This window comes from Plectrocnemia conspersa, unplaced genomic scaffold (genome assembly GCF_051122295.1).
Source record: "Plectrocnemia conspersa isolate PC_06_02 unplaced genomic scaffold, ASM5112229v1 ptg000006l, whole genome shotgun sequence".
In the NCBI taxonomy this organism is placed as follows: Eukaryota; Metazoa; Arthropoda; class Insecta; order Trichoptera; family Polycentropodidae; genus Plectrocnemia; species Plectrocnemia conspersa.
In genome coordinates this window covers 23,424,406-23,442,244 of record NW_028277170.1, presented here as the reverse complement: position 1 = coordinate 23,442,244, position 17,839 = coordinate 23,424,406, and the positions used below count along the sequence as shown (strand labels likewise).

The following is a 17,839-nucleotide window of genomic DNA, read 5'->3' as shown; positions in this document are numbered from 1 at the left end:
CGTGAATTTTTGACTTCTGAGAAGTGATAATTGTTTTTGTGCTCTCCTATTGACCAAAATTCTGTTTGAATATACTTTGATCAGCCCTTTAATAACAGAATTTCATATTAATATTGGTAAAGAAAGCTACACTATTTTTAAAATGTAAATCGAAGTGCATACAAACTATGTAGCAATATTTGAGGTGCGTCGTCTGTCTGTACATTTTATTCTACTTATTTATAACTGAGAGATAAGTTGGCTTAGTTTGTATTTTGGACTTGATCGAACAAGAGTTCTAAATAAATAATTTGTAATAGAACCTTCATTGTGTTAGGTTTATAAATACATACATAGACACATAATACAATAACATACATACATGACTATAAATATTTATATTATTTGCCTAAGACATAATAGTGTTTTAGGGTACTTGCACAAATGCGGATTTGCTTTCATTACAAAAATATATGAAGCTAATAGTCATATTGTTACATTTAACAGATCTTTTTTCACTGTAGAAATCCCATATATTGTTCTTAAATAAAATTCAACGTAATATCTCACTATATAATTTGCTCTATTTTATTTGACCAGCACGACAGACAAGTCTCTGAATATTGACCTAAGAGACATTAGTTCAAATCTTATATGGATTAGGTACATTCTAATCTCACGGATGATTAATTAAAATCGAGCTAAGTCACATATTAGATATTGAAATTTCTCTAAGTTCTCTTTTCAAAAGCCTCTTTATATAAAATATAATCTATAAATAATTTTTAACAAGCTGGTTGAGTTTAAAAGAAAAGTTTAAAGCAACTGTACTGTAGGGAATAAATTATCCGTCTTTTAATTTAACTATTTTAAAATCTAGTATATAATAAGATCAATATTGTTACTATAAAATTGTGATTTATTAATTTTCGGGCTAGACAATAAATACATAGCGATGTTAAGAGTTTATGGTTTTAAATATTTTTTTATCATATACATGTATATTATTTTAATGGAAATTATATTGATTATCAAAGTAAATATAAAAACAGGTTAATGTTATTTACAATAATTAATTATTTTATACACCTGCATGTATAAAATATATCAATTTATTAATTTATTTTACATGAAACATGAATGACTCTGATATATTTTATTTTTATTAATAATTTTACTTATTTATATATGTAATTAGTATGCTGAGAAGCATCTACATTTTTTTTTCTAAACGCATAATAGTTTAGCCACGTGTAAAATATCGTCTGAAGTTTTTACGTACTTTAATACACTCAATTTACCTTCAAAATTATTTTTTAATTTTTGCTATTTATACCATTATATATTTTTTAATTTATTCAATGCAACAATTAACTGCATCAAATGTATATTAGATTTTTTTAAATTTTTTTAAATATTAATTTATAATGTACAGAAGTTTATTAAAATATAATTAATTTTTCAGATATAATGACTATTGAAAAATACGTAAATATTTCTGCTCCGACCTATTAGTTATGAATAGCGTCGCAGTTAAAAGTAAACCGCCGTGAATAATTTATAATAATGTTTAACAATAATAAACAACTTTAACTATGATCGCAAAAAATAAAACAATATTCAATAAATTTTAAATGCAAAAATTAACAATATTTAACATTAACATTATATATTTACATCTTAAATTCAAAGATTATAAACCTGCACTTTGATAGAAAAATGATCAAAACCCGAAGTAGAGATTTTAAGAAACAGGATTTAATCGCTTAATAAAGCAATAAGGTACTGTAACCGATAATTTTAATTATCTGTTTATGAAGTAACAATTACACAATTATATTTAGTGTATACTTTAAAATCTTTAATTTCGGTGTATTTTAATTTCAATGTACAGGTTCACACATTTATATATATTAGTTACTATACACTGAACGAACTATTGGAGAGCTTTACATATTTGTATTGTATAATAGTTCGACAAAGTCAAAAAAGTTTAATAACGTTATGTTTTAGTTTAATTTATTTTTATTTCTCATAGAAACGTCGTTCTAAATTTACTAATTGGATCGTATCGAATAATAATTTAATTTAATATTTGCGATTCGACTTTGTATTGAAATCTTTGTTAATTTTAACACATTGCGAGAATGTTTAATTTTCTCGGCGAATCAATATTATATTTCTTCCGAGTTGTTGCCTAATAAATTTATATGTTTTTTGGTTTCTCTTGTATATTGAGTATAGAGAAAAATTTAATTTAGTTGAACAATTACAGTATTCCAATTGGTACATTACGTAAGTGTTATTCAACAAACTATGGGAAAGAGTTCTGAGGATCTAAGTACAGGATTATTCAGCTTTTATTGACAGGATAAACATATGTTTTAGTAAACGGTCATATTAAATCAGTAAAAGCACCACAATGCGGCAATAATACTCGAAGAAGAAGAATACGTAAATACATATCGATGTCCTTAAATGTAAACTGCACAAATGAGCGCTATAGAATCAAAACTCACATGTTGAAATTTTACATGAATTTTGTAAAAAATGCTGACATATGTAAATAGATTTTTCTACACTTTTGGTAAAAAACATCTACATAAATAAATTATAACACCAAAAACACAACTTATTTTTTTTTGCTATTTTCTGAAATTAGATTTTTGTGAATGTTCTCTAAACGTGACATTTAAATAATTTATGTCATGATTCTAAAGCACTTAATTATTTGCAATATAAATTAAAAAATAAAATATCACAAGCAAAATAATCATCAATTCATCTGGAAGTTGTGCAAAGAAATAATGGTGCTATTTTTTAACATTTTATAGTGTTACTTTCAGTGATTTATGATACTTATGATTATTTGCTCATTTACAGATGTGCGATTTGTGAAATATATATTTATATATAAACGGCAGGAATGATCTATTGAATTGTGGAAATAGCCAATGTTCACACAAAGCCATGGAATGCCATGATTCGCATTAGAGAATTCGTAGACTAAAACAAACAGAGCAGACAAGCTATGTATAAATGTGCAAAAATTCTCGCGTCGATGAATGTTTGTGCCTAATAATTATCGTCATTGGACTGTTCCGTTAATTTTGTGGATCAATAGATAAGGGTTGATTTTCATCTCCTAGCTTATGTGGCAGCGTGGAGATAGGCTTCAGCTATTAAAAGTATCCAATACACATTATAAAAAAATACATTTATTCTCTCTTTTTATTTATTAGTATATACTAACAAAATTCCTTTTTTTAACACTGATTTATCAATGTTAAAAAAAATATTCTATGGTCTCAAATAAGATATTTACAAAATTTGAATAATTATTTTATTAAAATAATTTAAGACAATACCTAAACGATACATTTTAATACTCGCAGATAATTTTTTTCTGCTCCGCCTTTAAAAGATGAACGAGAAATATCTGGACTCTGTGTTTAAATTTTCCAAGCATATTGCTGAACTTAAGCTCAAATAATTTTATCGATTGCAGCCATGAAATGAATAAATAATAAATGATTAATTAGCACTGTACAACGATATATAACATACATTGCTCGGGGTAGGTAACATTATTAGTTGAAATTTTACAATTAATATCAAATTCATTCAAAATAAATCGATTGAAATAATATATTAAATACTTATATTTTATTACTATTTTTATCACTATTTTAAGAATCGGTAACTACGACAAAAATAAACTTAAATTAAAGGTAAAATATAAAACATATTGTTTTAGAGGCATAATTATAATTTTTTCTTGTGTACTAAAAAAATATTATGATACAGCAAATTGTACCCAATTAAAAAAAAAATTCTATGTACTCATTTTTTAATAAGCGTTTTTTTACATAAAAAAATAACTTTTTTTAAATAATTATAGTTATCTGAACAAAGCAGCAATTTTTTTCGTAATGAAATATTATTTTAAATTTTTTAAGGCGTTATATTTTTTTTACTGTCACAAAAATTTAGAATTGCTATTTATGGTATTGTATTATTAATTTTAGCCTATGATATGATATATACAAATTCTTATAATAGCATTACTAAAGAGCCCGTATACTCGATTTCTATATTAGAAACAGATTTATATGTATGTGTATGCATCATCAAAGAATATTGCGGTTACAGGTGGCGCGTATCATTGCAATGCAAATGTTTGGGAATATTTGGTTTTTTGTTAAAAATGTGTTGTTTGATGTTTTTCAGATTGTTAGCGAGCGCTTTGTGAACATATGGTGAACGTATTGCTGATTCATGCTGCGATAATAATATGAAAATATGTTTTTTTCTCGATGCATTATACAGGATGTTTTTGCTAGCGTCTCTAAAATTGTTAAAAATATAAGTAATTTATCCTAATTATGTTATTAATTTTTAAAATCAAGAAAAATATTCTAAAAGCAATTATTTCTGTCAACGTAAATTTTTTAGACAGTTCTTTAAAGTAATAAAAATTATTACAATTTATTTAAAATATTTAATTAAATTAATCATGTACATTAAAAATGTTAAATCAAGCATTTTTAATTTATGACTTAACCGTCTTATTGCAAGTAAGTATAAAATGTCATCATTGGTAGTTTAGAATGTATTCAGTATTCATTTAAATTAGGATTAATTTTATCAAATCTATTGAATTAAAAACACATTAAGTCATAGGTCAAGAAACATAAATTACTAATTTGATCATAATGACATGATGGCCATTATACAAACAATAAATAAATAATTTAAAATTGGAAAATAATAAAAAACGGTTATTATGTACTTCTAAAATAAATGAGCACTATCGCATATATTTTTTCTAGCTCTTAATAGCAACCGCCAAAAACATTTTTGTTGCTTGTTCTGATCGCAACGGTAAGAACAAGGGACGCGATCGCAACCGTTTTTAGTAAGACATTAAGATTCATATAAATATTTATTACTATTTTAATTAATTACTAATTATAAATTTTATAATGATGACAAAGGGTTACATTTTTTTTGCTTTTAACAGTTTCAGAGACGATCCAAATTTTATTTATATTTAATTTTAGCGTCAACCACCATTCGGATCACCTGTGGAATCAAGAGCACCCCGCGAAGGGTCTAGTTCACCTGGCAGTGCTGCATCGGCTTCTCCAGACCCTCCAACGTGCAACGATTTTCTAGGTATTTATAAAAGTAATACCATTCTTATTTACATGTATTTTCACGGCTCATTATTTGAGAAAGTCTGGTCTTTATCATTATATATGAATGTTGTATAATATATAATGCGAGTATCATTTTGCGAGTAAAACGACATTAAAAAAAGTATCACAGAGCGGCACTTAACCCCAACTTGAGACTACCCCAACGACTTACACCCCCGTGGCCCTAAAGGGCTCGTTAATCGCAACGTGGTTTTCCCCCCACAGGCCGTATAAAAGTCAATTTAAGCAGCAGTTAAAATAAAATACAAGAAGATGAAAAAATCGAATGAAATTAAAAAGAAGTTCATGGAATTGAAATTAATTCGCTTTTTATCTCAACGATATATTTCATATCAAATACATTATAAACTATTGTAATTTGTATGTAGTAGTATATATTTTTTATCATCGTCATATTAAATCAGAAATGTTTCACAATGATTTTTTTACATCAATTTTCAAGAAGATAGTCGACTATATTTCATAAAATCATAAAATTTATTGATACGAAGTAGGCCAGCTCCTCGTAGTTGACTTAAACAGAACAATGTGCAACATATTAAGGAGCCGGATGGCGACAGCAATGGGCAATTCGACTATCGCGGAAGTCCTGGCTCTAACAAGCATCAACAGAAGACGCGATCGTGATTCTCGAAGACGTTCTGTAAACCAAAACTAAGATTTTCCGAGAATGGTTTGATTGTCGACAACACCTTCCGACAATAAACCCATCTCCATAGAGAATCTAAATCACTTAGATAAAAGTCCGCAATAAATCGAATGCATTAAAAAAAATTATCTACATAATACATTTATAACTGCCATATTTGTCAGTTTTAAATAATGCAAAGAGCAGAGGACCAAAGATGCACCCTTGAAGTACCCCCGAGGCAGTGAAATGCTCTTTCCACAATCGACCGCCATATGTTACAAGCTCAAACAATTAAGAATAACATAGTTAAATCATCCGAACAACCAAAACTATTTTAATAATAGCTCATGACAAAGCTTGTCGAATACTTGTTCAAAATCTATATATACGACATCTACTTGAACTCCTGCATCGAAAGATTTTGTGACCGGTTTAGTGAAAAACAGTAAAGTGGAAATAAATCGGTTTTAAAACACAATTGTTGGACAGAGTAATCAATAGATACTCTTTCTTCTATTCTTTTTATTTTGTTCAGTAAAATAGTGTTTTGTTAAAATATACAATATAAAAATTGTATTGTATTTAACATATAAATACTATATATAATATTTTTGTGACAAACATAATTTAATGTTAGATTCGGGCGTTAGTTACATAATAAAAACAAATATTATTGGCGAAAACATTAATAATATAGACCGACGATATTCTTTAGAAAAAAAAATAATTGCTCATTTTATTTTGTCAGAAGATTTTTATATAAGTTGGTTTATGATATTTTTGTTCCAAAATACAGAGCATAATTAGTAGAACGTAATTAAATTTAACTTTCATTACGTATTTTTATTTTTCACAGAAATACGATTTATTGTTCTCAAAAAAGTTCCATTAAAAGATACCTTATAAAAAAAAACGTGTTTTTGTTGTTTAATTTTTTATATAAATTCTATATATATAAATATATATTATATATGTACCAAACATATAATATAAATGCACGTTTCTTAAAATAATTTTAGAAAACCAATTTTTAATATGAATAAAATAATGACAGAATTTAAAAATAACATAATTATTAATGAAAAGTAGTTATATTAAAAAAAAAAAAATATTTTTTAATATAACTTATTTATTTAATATGATGAAAATATTTAATATTACGAAGACCACTGAGCTACTTTTTTAATAAGCATCCGTCTTTCAAGTGCATTTTTTAGTGTTGATTCTATATGATAAAGGTTCATATTTTCCAACACTAGCGCATGTACTATGTATTTATCTTTTTATAGTGCGAATCACGCGAGCCCTTGGCTTTTGGATTAAAGGAATCCCTTTGACTGGGTCGAATCCTCACCCTCGCCTCGTTGCAGCTGCTAAGAAAAACTAGAGGGTGCACTCTTTCTCTCTCTCTCTTTTATATTATTTTTGCTGCACCCCTTCGGCCACAGCGCATTTATCACCGAGAACATCAGGAATTTTGTGATTGCACTCGGGAAGGACGCTTTAAATGTCGCTCATAACGATATTTATGATCTAATATAATCGGGTGATCTAATTTATGATCGATTGAGATTGATTTTGTTTAATTTATGATTATTTATCTGATAAGAAGCTGTTGTTTTAATGGTTAAATAAAAATATCAAAAAATCTTTGATAAAAATGTGTTAAGAAACATAAATAATGCTGCTTAAAAAAATATAAGTGCAAATGATATAGAATGAATAAAGAATATATTCGTATAAAAATAAGGGGCCACAAAAAGCGAGCCTCTAAAATGAACACTGAAAAATTTCTCAAGGCTTATAAAATAAAAATTGCATTGCGGTTATACTCAAAGTTGTATCGTCTAACTCTAAATGGGGTTGCAAAGGATTTTTTTATCGGGTGGCAAACTGAAACAGTAAATTAAAAAATATGGACCATAATGCAGCTTATTTTTTTATTTCTATCTTTGAATAATATCACATAATGTGTTTTTTTTTTAATTTTTTAAATTGCAACTTTGCTTTTTTCAATAACACACAATCAAAATAATAATAATAATAATAATAAAACAGTTATGATGCACACCGAACCTTGATGGTTCGTGCAAGAGGAGCGTTCCAAGCGCTGGCGTCCTAGTCGCAACGGGTAAGAATGAGGGACGCGATCGTGACTCTCTATAACAATATGTATTAATCTGAAACTCTTTTCACTTGGAGCCGTGCTTTATAAACTTTATTTTACTATTTTTTTAATGTTAAGCGTGTTTTAAATGACAAAAAATACAGAATAATAACAATAAGGTTTACATATATACATACTTAATAATGCATTAAGCATTAAGTGCTATCAATAAAATAAATACTTTTAGCATAATAATATCATGTCACAAATAGCAACACCACTTGTATACGTTTGCTTGACAAAAACGATTAATTTTGATTCAATAAAAATTGAACTAGAGTGTCTCAGTTTATTTTTTCAATGCAGTTTTATACTATGATCATTGAAATACTGTGAAAAGTACATTATCAAACATTGCAAATTTTTAGTAAAAATATTTTTGTTTACTTTTTGTTTTAAATTAACTACAAATGGACATTTTGGAGTTGCAAAAAAATGAAATGTTGAAAAAAATATTTGCGTAAAAAATATCCAGCTATTTTATCGCTTAGCTTACCCCAAAAATTTGAGGAATTAATCAGTTTCGCAAAAAATATAATAGTGGCACTTAGAAGTACATTACACGGTAGATAGGGAGCGTATAAAGTGGGAGCGTGTACTCGGGGATTATAACTTATATGCATACTTTTTTTAAATTTACAAAGTCAACAAAAATTAGGTTAAAAAATATTGAAAATCACTATGTCATACAATTTTTTGCAATATATAATTCACTGGTATTCTCGTGCATAATTTTTACATGTATATTTTCTGTAAAGTCTCACTATGTATTTTTCGTAAGAAAACTTTGCCGGTCACTGGTGCATACCATGGCGCAACGTCATTACTATATACCGATAGACACCGGTGAGCATCGTAGCAATTAACGCGCTAAAAATATTTAGAGCTCTTTCACCTGCATGAAACTAGTTATACGAGACTTGATCTAACTCATTAATTTAAATCAATATAGCACAGCATCTTGCTTGCATGCAAGCAATATATGAAATCGAATTAGAAATTGCCACACAAAAAAAATCTATTCTTGAGACTCCAGATAAGTAAATTTGCAACAAATATCTCTGTAAAATAATACTATTTAGTCTGTAGGCTAGTTAAAAATATATTTTGAATAAAATAAAAATAATAATTGATAGCAATTCAACGGATTTGCGCTCCTGTTTTCGTAAAATATGTTCATTCAGAATTTATCAAAGAAGAGTATTACAAAAAGAGAAAATATTATAGACTATAAAGTGGAAAAGCGTCTGTAGGGTTTTTACGAATGGTGTTCCAGCTGTGGTCCGGAAAGTTTATCGTCCGTAATTCGCCACCAGCAATTTATCGCTAGCGATTAATCGCAAACAGTTTACCGCCGCGTCAATTGATCGCAAAAACAATTTACTACATATAATTTATATAAATTTATGTCATTTTAAATTATAATATAAGGATTAATATATGGTTGACTGAAATATTGAGCAATTGTTTGATACATTTTAACTTCCCTAATTAGTATTAAGCATATAACTTCACCTTAACAGTTGCGAAAAGTCCATTTGCTGTTCAAACGCAAACTAGAACTAGTTATAGTTTTTCAACTTCTATTAGATTAAGTTTAGGTTTTCAAAGACATTTTAGAACAGAATTTTAGCAGCAGTCTTTATTTTATTTTTATTTATTTAAGTAATTCCGCGAAAGATATAATTTATTCTGCGGCTACAATTTAATACATTTACGTATAAATTTAGAAAAATATAATAAATACATTTAAAATATTTATTAATAAATTTTAAAAATAAGAAAAAATCGAAACATAATAAAAGGAAAACAAAAATAATAATTATGTAAGTATTATTTATTGATTTATATTTATTTTATAATTTTTTTTTGCAATTATTTCTAGTTGATTTTGGTAAATCATTATAGATTAAATAATAGAGGTTCCAATATTGAAATTAAAAAAAAATATTTTTAGACTAGCCTTATAAAAACATTTCATTGCTAGCGCTCATTTGTAGGCTATAAATTGTTTATGCGATCAATTAACGCGACGGTAAACTTCTAGCGATTAATTGCTGGCGGTGAATTGCGGGCGATAAATTTTCCCATACTCAAACCATGATTATCCGAGTTTCGAATGCTCGAAGGATGCGAATATTATTTTTATTGTCATTCAAACAAAAAAGGAGAGGACTGACTTTTTTTATATGGAACTCTTAAGACCTGTATGATTAAAGAACTGAGCAAATAAATAAATTATTTTTGTTCACAAAGTTTTTCTTTTCTACGTAAGCATGACTTTGTGGCTTACTTTAGTGATAAAATTTGGTTGAGAAAAGTTGCTTATCTATCAGATATATTAGAACAGAAAAATAGGCTTAACCTGAAAATTCAGGTAATTTTATTTCGAGATAATCGAAGGCGAAAGAAAATAAATCTTAGGAGCATTGGCATATTTAAGACAATATGTAGTATGGTAGATGAATATAAAGGTGAAATAATAACTATTTGAAAAAGGATATACTGAATTTTTTAAATTGCCATTTTACCGGTGAGTCACTTATTAATTAATTATTTTTTTAAAACAAATAAAATGACTCACACTTGTGCGGTATGTTTGAGACATGCCAAATGTGTAGATGTCTGCTATTTGATTTTAATTTATTTGCGTCTACATACAGAGATATCTCTGCGAGAATAGATTTTAACGCTTCTTCATTAAAACATAAATAAATATATCAAAGTTAAGAAAATCATGAGGCATTTTTTTAATAAACTGATTTCAACCAACGCATTAAATGAATTAATTAACAAGTCATTAAAAATTAAAAAATATCACTTGTAAAATGTTGGAAACTACTGGTATAAGTGATTTATAATAACTTAACTGAAAAATACAGATTATCCTTATCGCATTTTTTATATCAACTTTAAGAGATATTCACGCATGAGCTTCGTCACCGTCAATGTCCGATTATTAAGTGATGTCTGCCTCTAATATCCTTAACTCAATTATTCTAATAGCCATGCAGCCATTGCACAGGACTATTGAATGACAGCTAATCTATTTCAGGGCAAAGCCACGGGCAAAAATTAAGATGCGGAGTCTGCGACGCTCGATTGGGTCCAGGGGTGGCACAAGCGCATTTTATGCAAGAACTTCAACACTTGTGCAGTCTGAGTGCTCCTCCGAGGGACACAGCGCCTCCTCAGCACGACGAAGATGCCAGATGGGAGGTAATAATGCAATTTTTTTGGAAAGTGTATTTTTAATTATATAATAAATAAAATAATAATCGGTTTAATAAAGATTAGAACTATACAAAAATTTCAGTGGGTCTGTTATTTTTGTTTGCCTTAGTTTTTTTTTATATTAAATTGATTAATTAATTTATTTATTTCCATTATTGGTTTTGAGACCGAACCTGGGTCATAGTAAAGGAATGCCAGCGGCAGGATGGTGGACATTTAGTTAAATATTTTTAAGACATCGTTCTTAAAATTGTGAAATAAACATTCATTATCATAATACCTGTAGTTTTTTATTATAAGATTTTCAAAAGTCAAAAACTTATGGCTCACGCTGTAGAACGTAATTGCATTTCAATTGACCTGTGTAATAATATTTCCCATGATTAGAGCGCCCCATTACGTCGCAGTCAAAACGTTTATTGCTTTCCAGACAGATCCCGAATGACATATCCGTTATATGTTATTTTCAATCGTATTTCGGAATCATAACCGCAAATTTCAATATGAATGCGTTCATTGCATATTACGAACAATAATTTGGTAATTAATCTAAGTAAATTGTAATATGTATCATTACTCAATTTGATATAATAAATATTTTTTATTAATTCAAGAAGGGAGCTAAATGACAATTCGATATATTTAATAAATGATTTTCTTGACAGAACAATCTCAACGAAATTGAAAGAATATTCTGATTTAAATGAGATCATAAAATGATAAAATTTTTTGATCATAAAAGGCATAGAATTGACGGAAGGTAATCTCCGTGATTGGGATCCGTTGATTTTGAAAGTCGGGCAAGTCTATATTTTAATATTATTTTTTGCGTTTGAACTTGGCACACTTTTGTGTAAATAAAAAAAAATTGAAAAAAATTGTTTTCTCGTAACAATGGAAACTAACTAACAAAACGCTTTTCAATTTTTATTAAAATTATTTTATTTTGAGTGGACTTGCCTCACTTTCAAATTCAACAAACAATTAATATCATTGAACAAAATAAATTACTAGTAAAAAATTTACACTGTGATTTATAAATATGATTGTGAATTGATTAAAAACAGAAATTTTAAGATAAACTCTAATGAATATTAGCTTTCTTAATTATTTTTTTTTAACAAAATGGACTTGCTCCACTATTAAAATCAACGACTCATGTAGAGAAAAAGTCCGCAACAGATCGAATGCATTTGAACAATTTTAAATCCACTGCATACAAAAAAATAATCATTGAGATCCTACATTTATTTACTAATAACTTATGACAAACTTTGTCAAAGGCTTTTTCAAAATAAATATATACGACTACTCATATACAAAAGTACGTTTTAAAGGAGCAGCGATAATAAATTTGCGACTCTACAAAATTTAATTGGGAGCCAAAAAACCCGCTTTAGCTCAGTTTGCTTGATGATTTGTCAAATAAAATATTCTGAAATATAGTATTTTATAAATCAGTGACATCTGTTTTATTGATTGTAAACTATTATTATAGCATACAATCGACAGATGTCACCACACACTGACTAACTGTATATATGGCATAGCATGTCATAAAATTTTAGCTAACTTTTTTGTGGCACTTGACAGGTGACACTTCAAACTTGCTCTCGAATAAAACGTGCTGGATTTTGTTACAATTTGTTTGTAAAAACGAGTATTTTATTACACATGTTTGCATTCTAAAAATGAAAAAATATGCGCAAGAGTTTTGATTGAACTCTAGTGTCGAAATTGGATTGCTAAATTTGTATTAAATAATATTTATTTGAATAGATGTATATGCATCAATTAAATTCTGGTGATCCAAAAATATTTTGCGTCCATTTTAAAATTGTTAAAATCACATCGAATTTTAAAAACTATTTCTTGTGAAATTGTGTTAAACAAAATTAACCTAACAAAATGTAATTAAAAAAAAACAAATAGCAAAAGCTTTTAACAATTTTTATTCATTATGCGAAACAATGTGATGCTTTTCCTAATAAAACATTATGATACGCCTTTGAAAATCTTTTGTGAATAGAATGTTTATCGGCGGTATCTACTATGACCGAAATTCGCAGAATTCGTTCGTTGAACAAAATAAAATGTTGGAAAGGCTCACACTTTATTAACGTTAAACGTTTATTTTTGCAAATTTTTGTGATTTTTGTATTTGTTGTTTAAGACGGAAAAAATATATTAGTTCAATAATCCGATCGCGGTAAATTTAATTTATATGCAAATCGATGTTTTTCAAATCAAATTATATTTTATGTTATTTTGACAGACTTATCAAAGGGTTAAGGCAAATCGGCAGCGACGCCTACGTTTGAAATGTCGCAAGCGCCACGCAGATAGCCTCCCATATGAAGAATCTCCAACGACGGCTAGATGCGATGAAGATGAACCTGTGGATGTAGAAGGAGACTCTGTGGGATGGCCAGAGGGTGCGCTAGCTCTACGCACCAGAGGTAATGACCTTTTTAAATTCAAGCACCGATTATAATTTTGCATATATTTTATGGAGTAATTGTTCCCAGCCCTCGATAAAGACACATTAAGCACCGAAGACACTATGAAAGTGCAACTAGGCTACAGCGAGGACTTAGAGATATCGAGCACCAACGACGGTGTCCAAACGCCTGAGCATACAGTCAGGTACTTTTGTACTCTTTAAAAAAAAGTTGGTGATGAATAGAATAAATAAATTAGGACACTGTCGCGTTGTTCTCGGACGGTAGCATAACTTTAGCGGCATATTACAGGGCCGATACGCCTAAGATACAACTGGAGTCCTTGAGCAGCGCGCCAGGGACTTCGGAGACTCCGGAGAAGCCAGCGGACGGAGTTTCTACCAGCGAACCGTGGCCGGTCAAAACGGAAGGTTGGGGACTTCTAGCAGCCGAAGCTTATCTCCACGCTTCTAGACCGCATAAGTTAGAAGGAGAGAACCAACCCTCGTCTACCGATCCACACAATTGACTGGAAGAGTCCTATGACAACAATTATTATTCATAAATAATCATCGACGCGACAATTTTTGCCCATTTTTACATAGCTTGTCTGCTCTGTTTGTTTTACTCTACGAATACTCTAATAGGAAGCATAGATACATTTCCATGGCTTTGAGTGTATATGAGCTATTTCCACTAATAAAATAAATCACTCCTACCGTTTACATCAAAACGTTTACGTTCATAAAAAGCGTCTCAAGAAAATTTGACATGTTTATTGTCACTGAAAGTGACATTACAAAATGTCTGAAAATAACTCCATTATTGCTTTGCGTAAATGAAATGATAAACTATTTTGCTTGTGGTATTTTATTTTTTAATTAATCTTGCAAATAAATGAGTGGTTTAGAATCATGATGTAAATTACTTAAATGTCACGTTTATAGGACATTCACAAAAACCTAATTTCAGAAACAAGCAAAAAAAATTAGTTATGTTTTTGGTGTTATAATTTATTTATGTATATGTTTTTTTTACCAAAAGTGTAGAAAAATCTATTTACATATGTCAGCATTTAACAAAATTCATGTAAAATTTCACTATGTGAGTTTTGATTCTATAGCGCTCAATTGTGCAGTTTACATTTAAGGACATCGATATGTATTTACGTATTCTTCTTCTTCGAGTATTATTGCCGCATTGAGGTGCTTTTACTGATTTAATATGACCGTTTACTAAAACATATGTTTATCCTTTCAATAAAAGCTGAATAATCCTGTACTTAGATCCTCAGTACTCTTTCCCATAGTTTGTTAAATAACACTTACGTAATGTACCAATTGGAATACTGTAATTGTTCAACGAAATTAAATTTTTCTCTATACTCAATATACGAGAGAAACCAAAAAACATATAAATTTATTAGGCAACAACTCGGAAGAAATATAATATTGATTCGCCGAGAAAGTGAAACATTCACGCAATGTGTTAAAATTAACAAAGATTTCAAAACAAAGTCGAATCGCAAATATTAAATTAAATTATGATTCGATACGATCCAATTACTAAGTTTAGAACGACGTTTCTATGAGAAATAAAAATAAATTAAACTAAAACATAACGTTATTAAACTTTTTTGACTTTGTCGAACTATTATACAATACAAATATGTAAAGCTCTCCAATAGTTCGTTCAGTGTATAGTAACTAATATATATAAATGTGTGAACCTGTACATTGAAATTAAAATACACCGAAATTAAAGATTTTAAAGTATACACTAAATATAATTGTGTAATTGTTACTTCATAAACAGATAATTAAAATAATCGGTTACAGTACCTTATTGCTTTATTAAGCGATTAAATCATGTTTTTTAAAATCTCTACTTCGGGTTTTGATCATTTTTCTATCAAAGTGCAGGTTTATAATCTTTGAATTTAAGATGTAAATATATAATGTTAATGTTAAATATTGTTAATTTTTGCATTTAAAATTTATTGAATATTGTTTTATTTTTTGCGATCATAGTTAAAGTTGTTTATTATTGTTAAACATTATTATAAATTGTTCACGGCAGTCTACTTTTAAGTGCGATGCTATTCATATCTAATAGGTCGGAGCAGAAGTTTTTACGTATTTTTCAATAGTCATTATATCTGAAAACTTTATTTTATTTTAAATAAACTTCTGTACGTTATAAATTAATATTTAAAAAATCTGTAAAAATCTAATATACATATGATGCAGTTAATTGTTGCATTGAACGGATTAAAAAATATATGATGTTATAAATAGCAAAAATGAAAGTAAATCGACTGTATTAAAGTACGTAAAAACTTAAACTTCAGACGATATCTTACACGTGGCTAAACTATTGTGCGTTTTGAAAAAAAATGTAGATGCTTCTCAACATACTAAATACATACATATGTATTATAAAAATACGATATTACTGTAAAATTATTAATAAAAATAAAATATATCAGTGTCATTCATGTTTCATGTAAAATAAATTGAAAAAATGTTATATGTAAATTAAAAAATGTATATTTCATACATGTATGTGTATAAAATAATAATAAAATGTAATAATAAATTATTATAAATAACATTGATTTGTTTTATATTATCTTTGATAATCAATTTAATCGCCTATAAAACAATAATAAAAACCATAAACTCTCGACATCACTATGAACTTATTGTTGAGCCTGAAAATTAATAAATCACAATTTGTATTGTAACAATATTGATCCTATTATATACAAGATATAACCTTAGAATATTTTAAAATAGTTAAATCAAGAGACGATTAATTTTTCCCTTACTGTACAGTTGCTTTAAACATTTTTTTAACTTAATGACAGATTGTAATGGATATGAAGTTAAGAGAGGCGTATCAATTTTTTTGTTAAATACATAAAAAAATTTCAATACCTTATATGTACGACCTAGCTCTTAGAGATTAAGAAAATCTAAGTGTACCTAATCAATATAATATTTGAACAGGTCTTTCAGGTCAATATTCATATACCAATTGTCTATCGTGATGGTCAAATAAAATAGATACTTACAAAGAAGCAAATTATATAGCAATTATGTTGATTTTTTGGCTCAAGTGATGAAGATGGATCAGAAATCGTATCGCCATAATTGTTGGCAAACTTGCAATTGAGATGAGAATAAAAATAAATAGCGACATAAGATTATGGCGCACAGATGCACAATCCCAATCAATTGATTAATTGTATACAGCCAGAGCGGCCAAGAACGAATCCGGGACCTGGGAAATCAAAAATTCCGGGCCTCATGACAAAAATGGCATTTTATATATATTTTAACATCATAATATAATTGCTTGAATAAATAATAATAAATACGAGTTAACCCTTTCTATGCTACAAATAAATATAAAAAATTGCGATTTTGCCGCTGCTCTATTAGTCCAGTCAAATAAGGGTTTAACCTCGGAATGAATGATAACAAGCAAAGAAATTTTGCAGACCTTTGTTTTGGCGTTCTAAAGATAGGATGAAAAGTCTCTAAAAAATCGTTATTTTTTCCAAATATCTCGCCTCCTTTGCGTCGCACGTCATTAGATGTTTTACAAAACTTATAAAACATAAAATTTTCTACAAGTTTGTAAAAGTTTATTTCTTTGTATGGTTAATGGTTTTCGAGATATAGCGCGGGGAGTGGGAAGCGCGCATCCGTTTATAGGATAACGCTATGTAAACTGCGGAGCCAGAGTTATCTGCACATTCTTCTACAGTTTCATAGGAAACATCGCAAATTGTTATCTGCTCAATGAACCCATCTAAAGCATTATAACTTTCAATCTCCATATCTTCAAAAATCATCATCGATAATGCAAGAAGTAATAGCGTATGGCCTCTGTAACTTCTTGCAAAAGCGTGAACATCCAACATTTTGTCGACAGAATTCCAAGCATATATTGTACTGAGAGCTTCCATTCATTATATACCCTATGCATCCAAGAAAAGACATAAGCATATGAAAGCTTTCTAGTTTCACAACTACTCTGGACAAGTCTGGGTTAGCATCTGAAGCAGCTATGATTTCACGTGCTTTTATGTACAAAGGCTGATCAAAAGTTATTAAATTTATTTAATATTCTTGGCAGTGTTTATAGCACACTGTGG

At 28.5% G+C, this 17,839-nt stretch overlaps 1 protein-coding gene across 3 annotated transcripts in view; it reads left to right on the top strand.

The window, feature by feature from the left end:
• Positions 1 to 14,662, top strand: part of LOC148234558 (uncharacterized) — a 55,903-nt gene extending 41,241 nt beyond the window's left edge. Inside the window, exons 4-8 of one of the 3 annotated variants that reach the window (XM_088187916.1) lie at positions 5,043 to 5,157; positions 11,055 to 11,218; positions 13,509 to 13,692; positions 13,762 to 13,874; positions 13,987 to 14,662. In XM_088187916.1, coding sequence (XP_088044042.1) covers positions 5,043 to 5,157; positions 11,055 to 11,218; positions 13,509 to 13,692; positions 13,762 to 13,874; positions 13,987 to 14,001 — 591 coding nt within the window. In that variant the 3' untranslated portion in view covers positions 14,002 to 14,662. Of the gene's footprint in view, positions 1 to 5,042; positions 5,158 to 11,054; positions 11,219 to 13,508; positions 13,693 to 13,761; positions 13,880 to 13,986 lie in introns of all 3 variants that reach the window. The other 2 variants (XM_088187914.1, XM_088187913.1) reach the window with 2 other exon arrangements.
• The last annotated feature ends 3,177 nt before the right edge of the window (positions 14,663 to 17,839 follow it).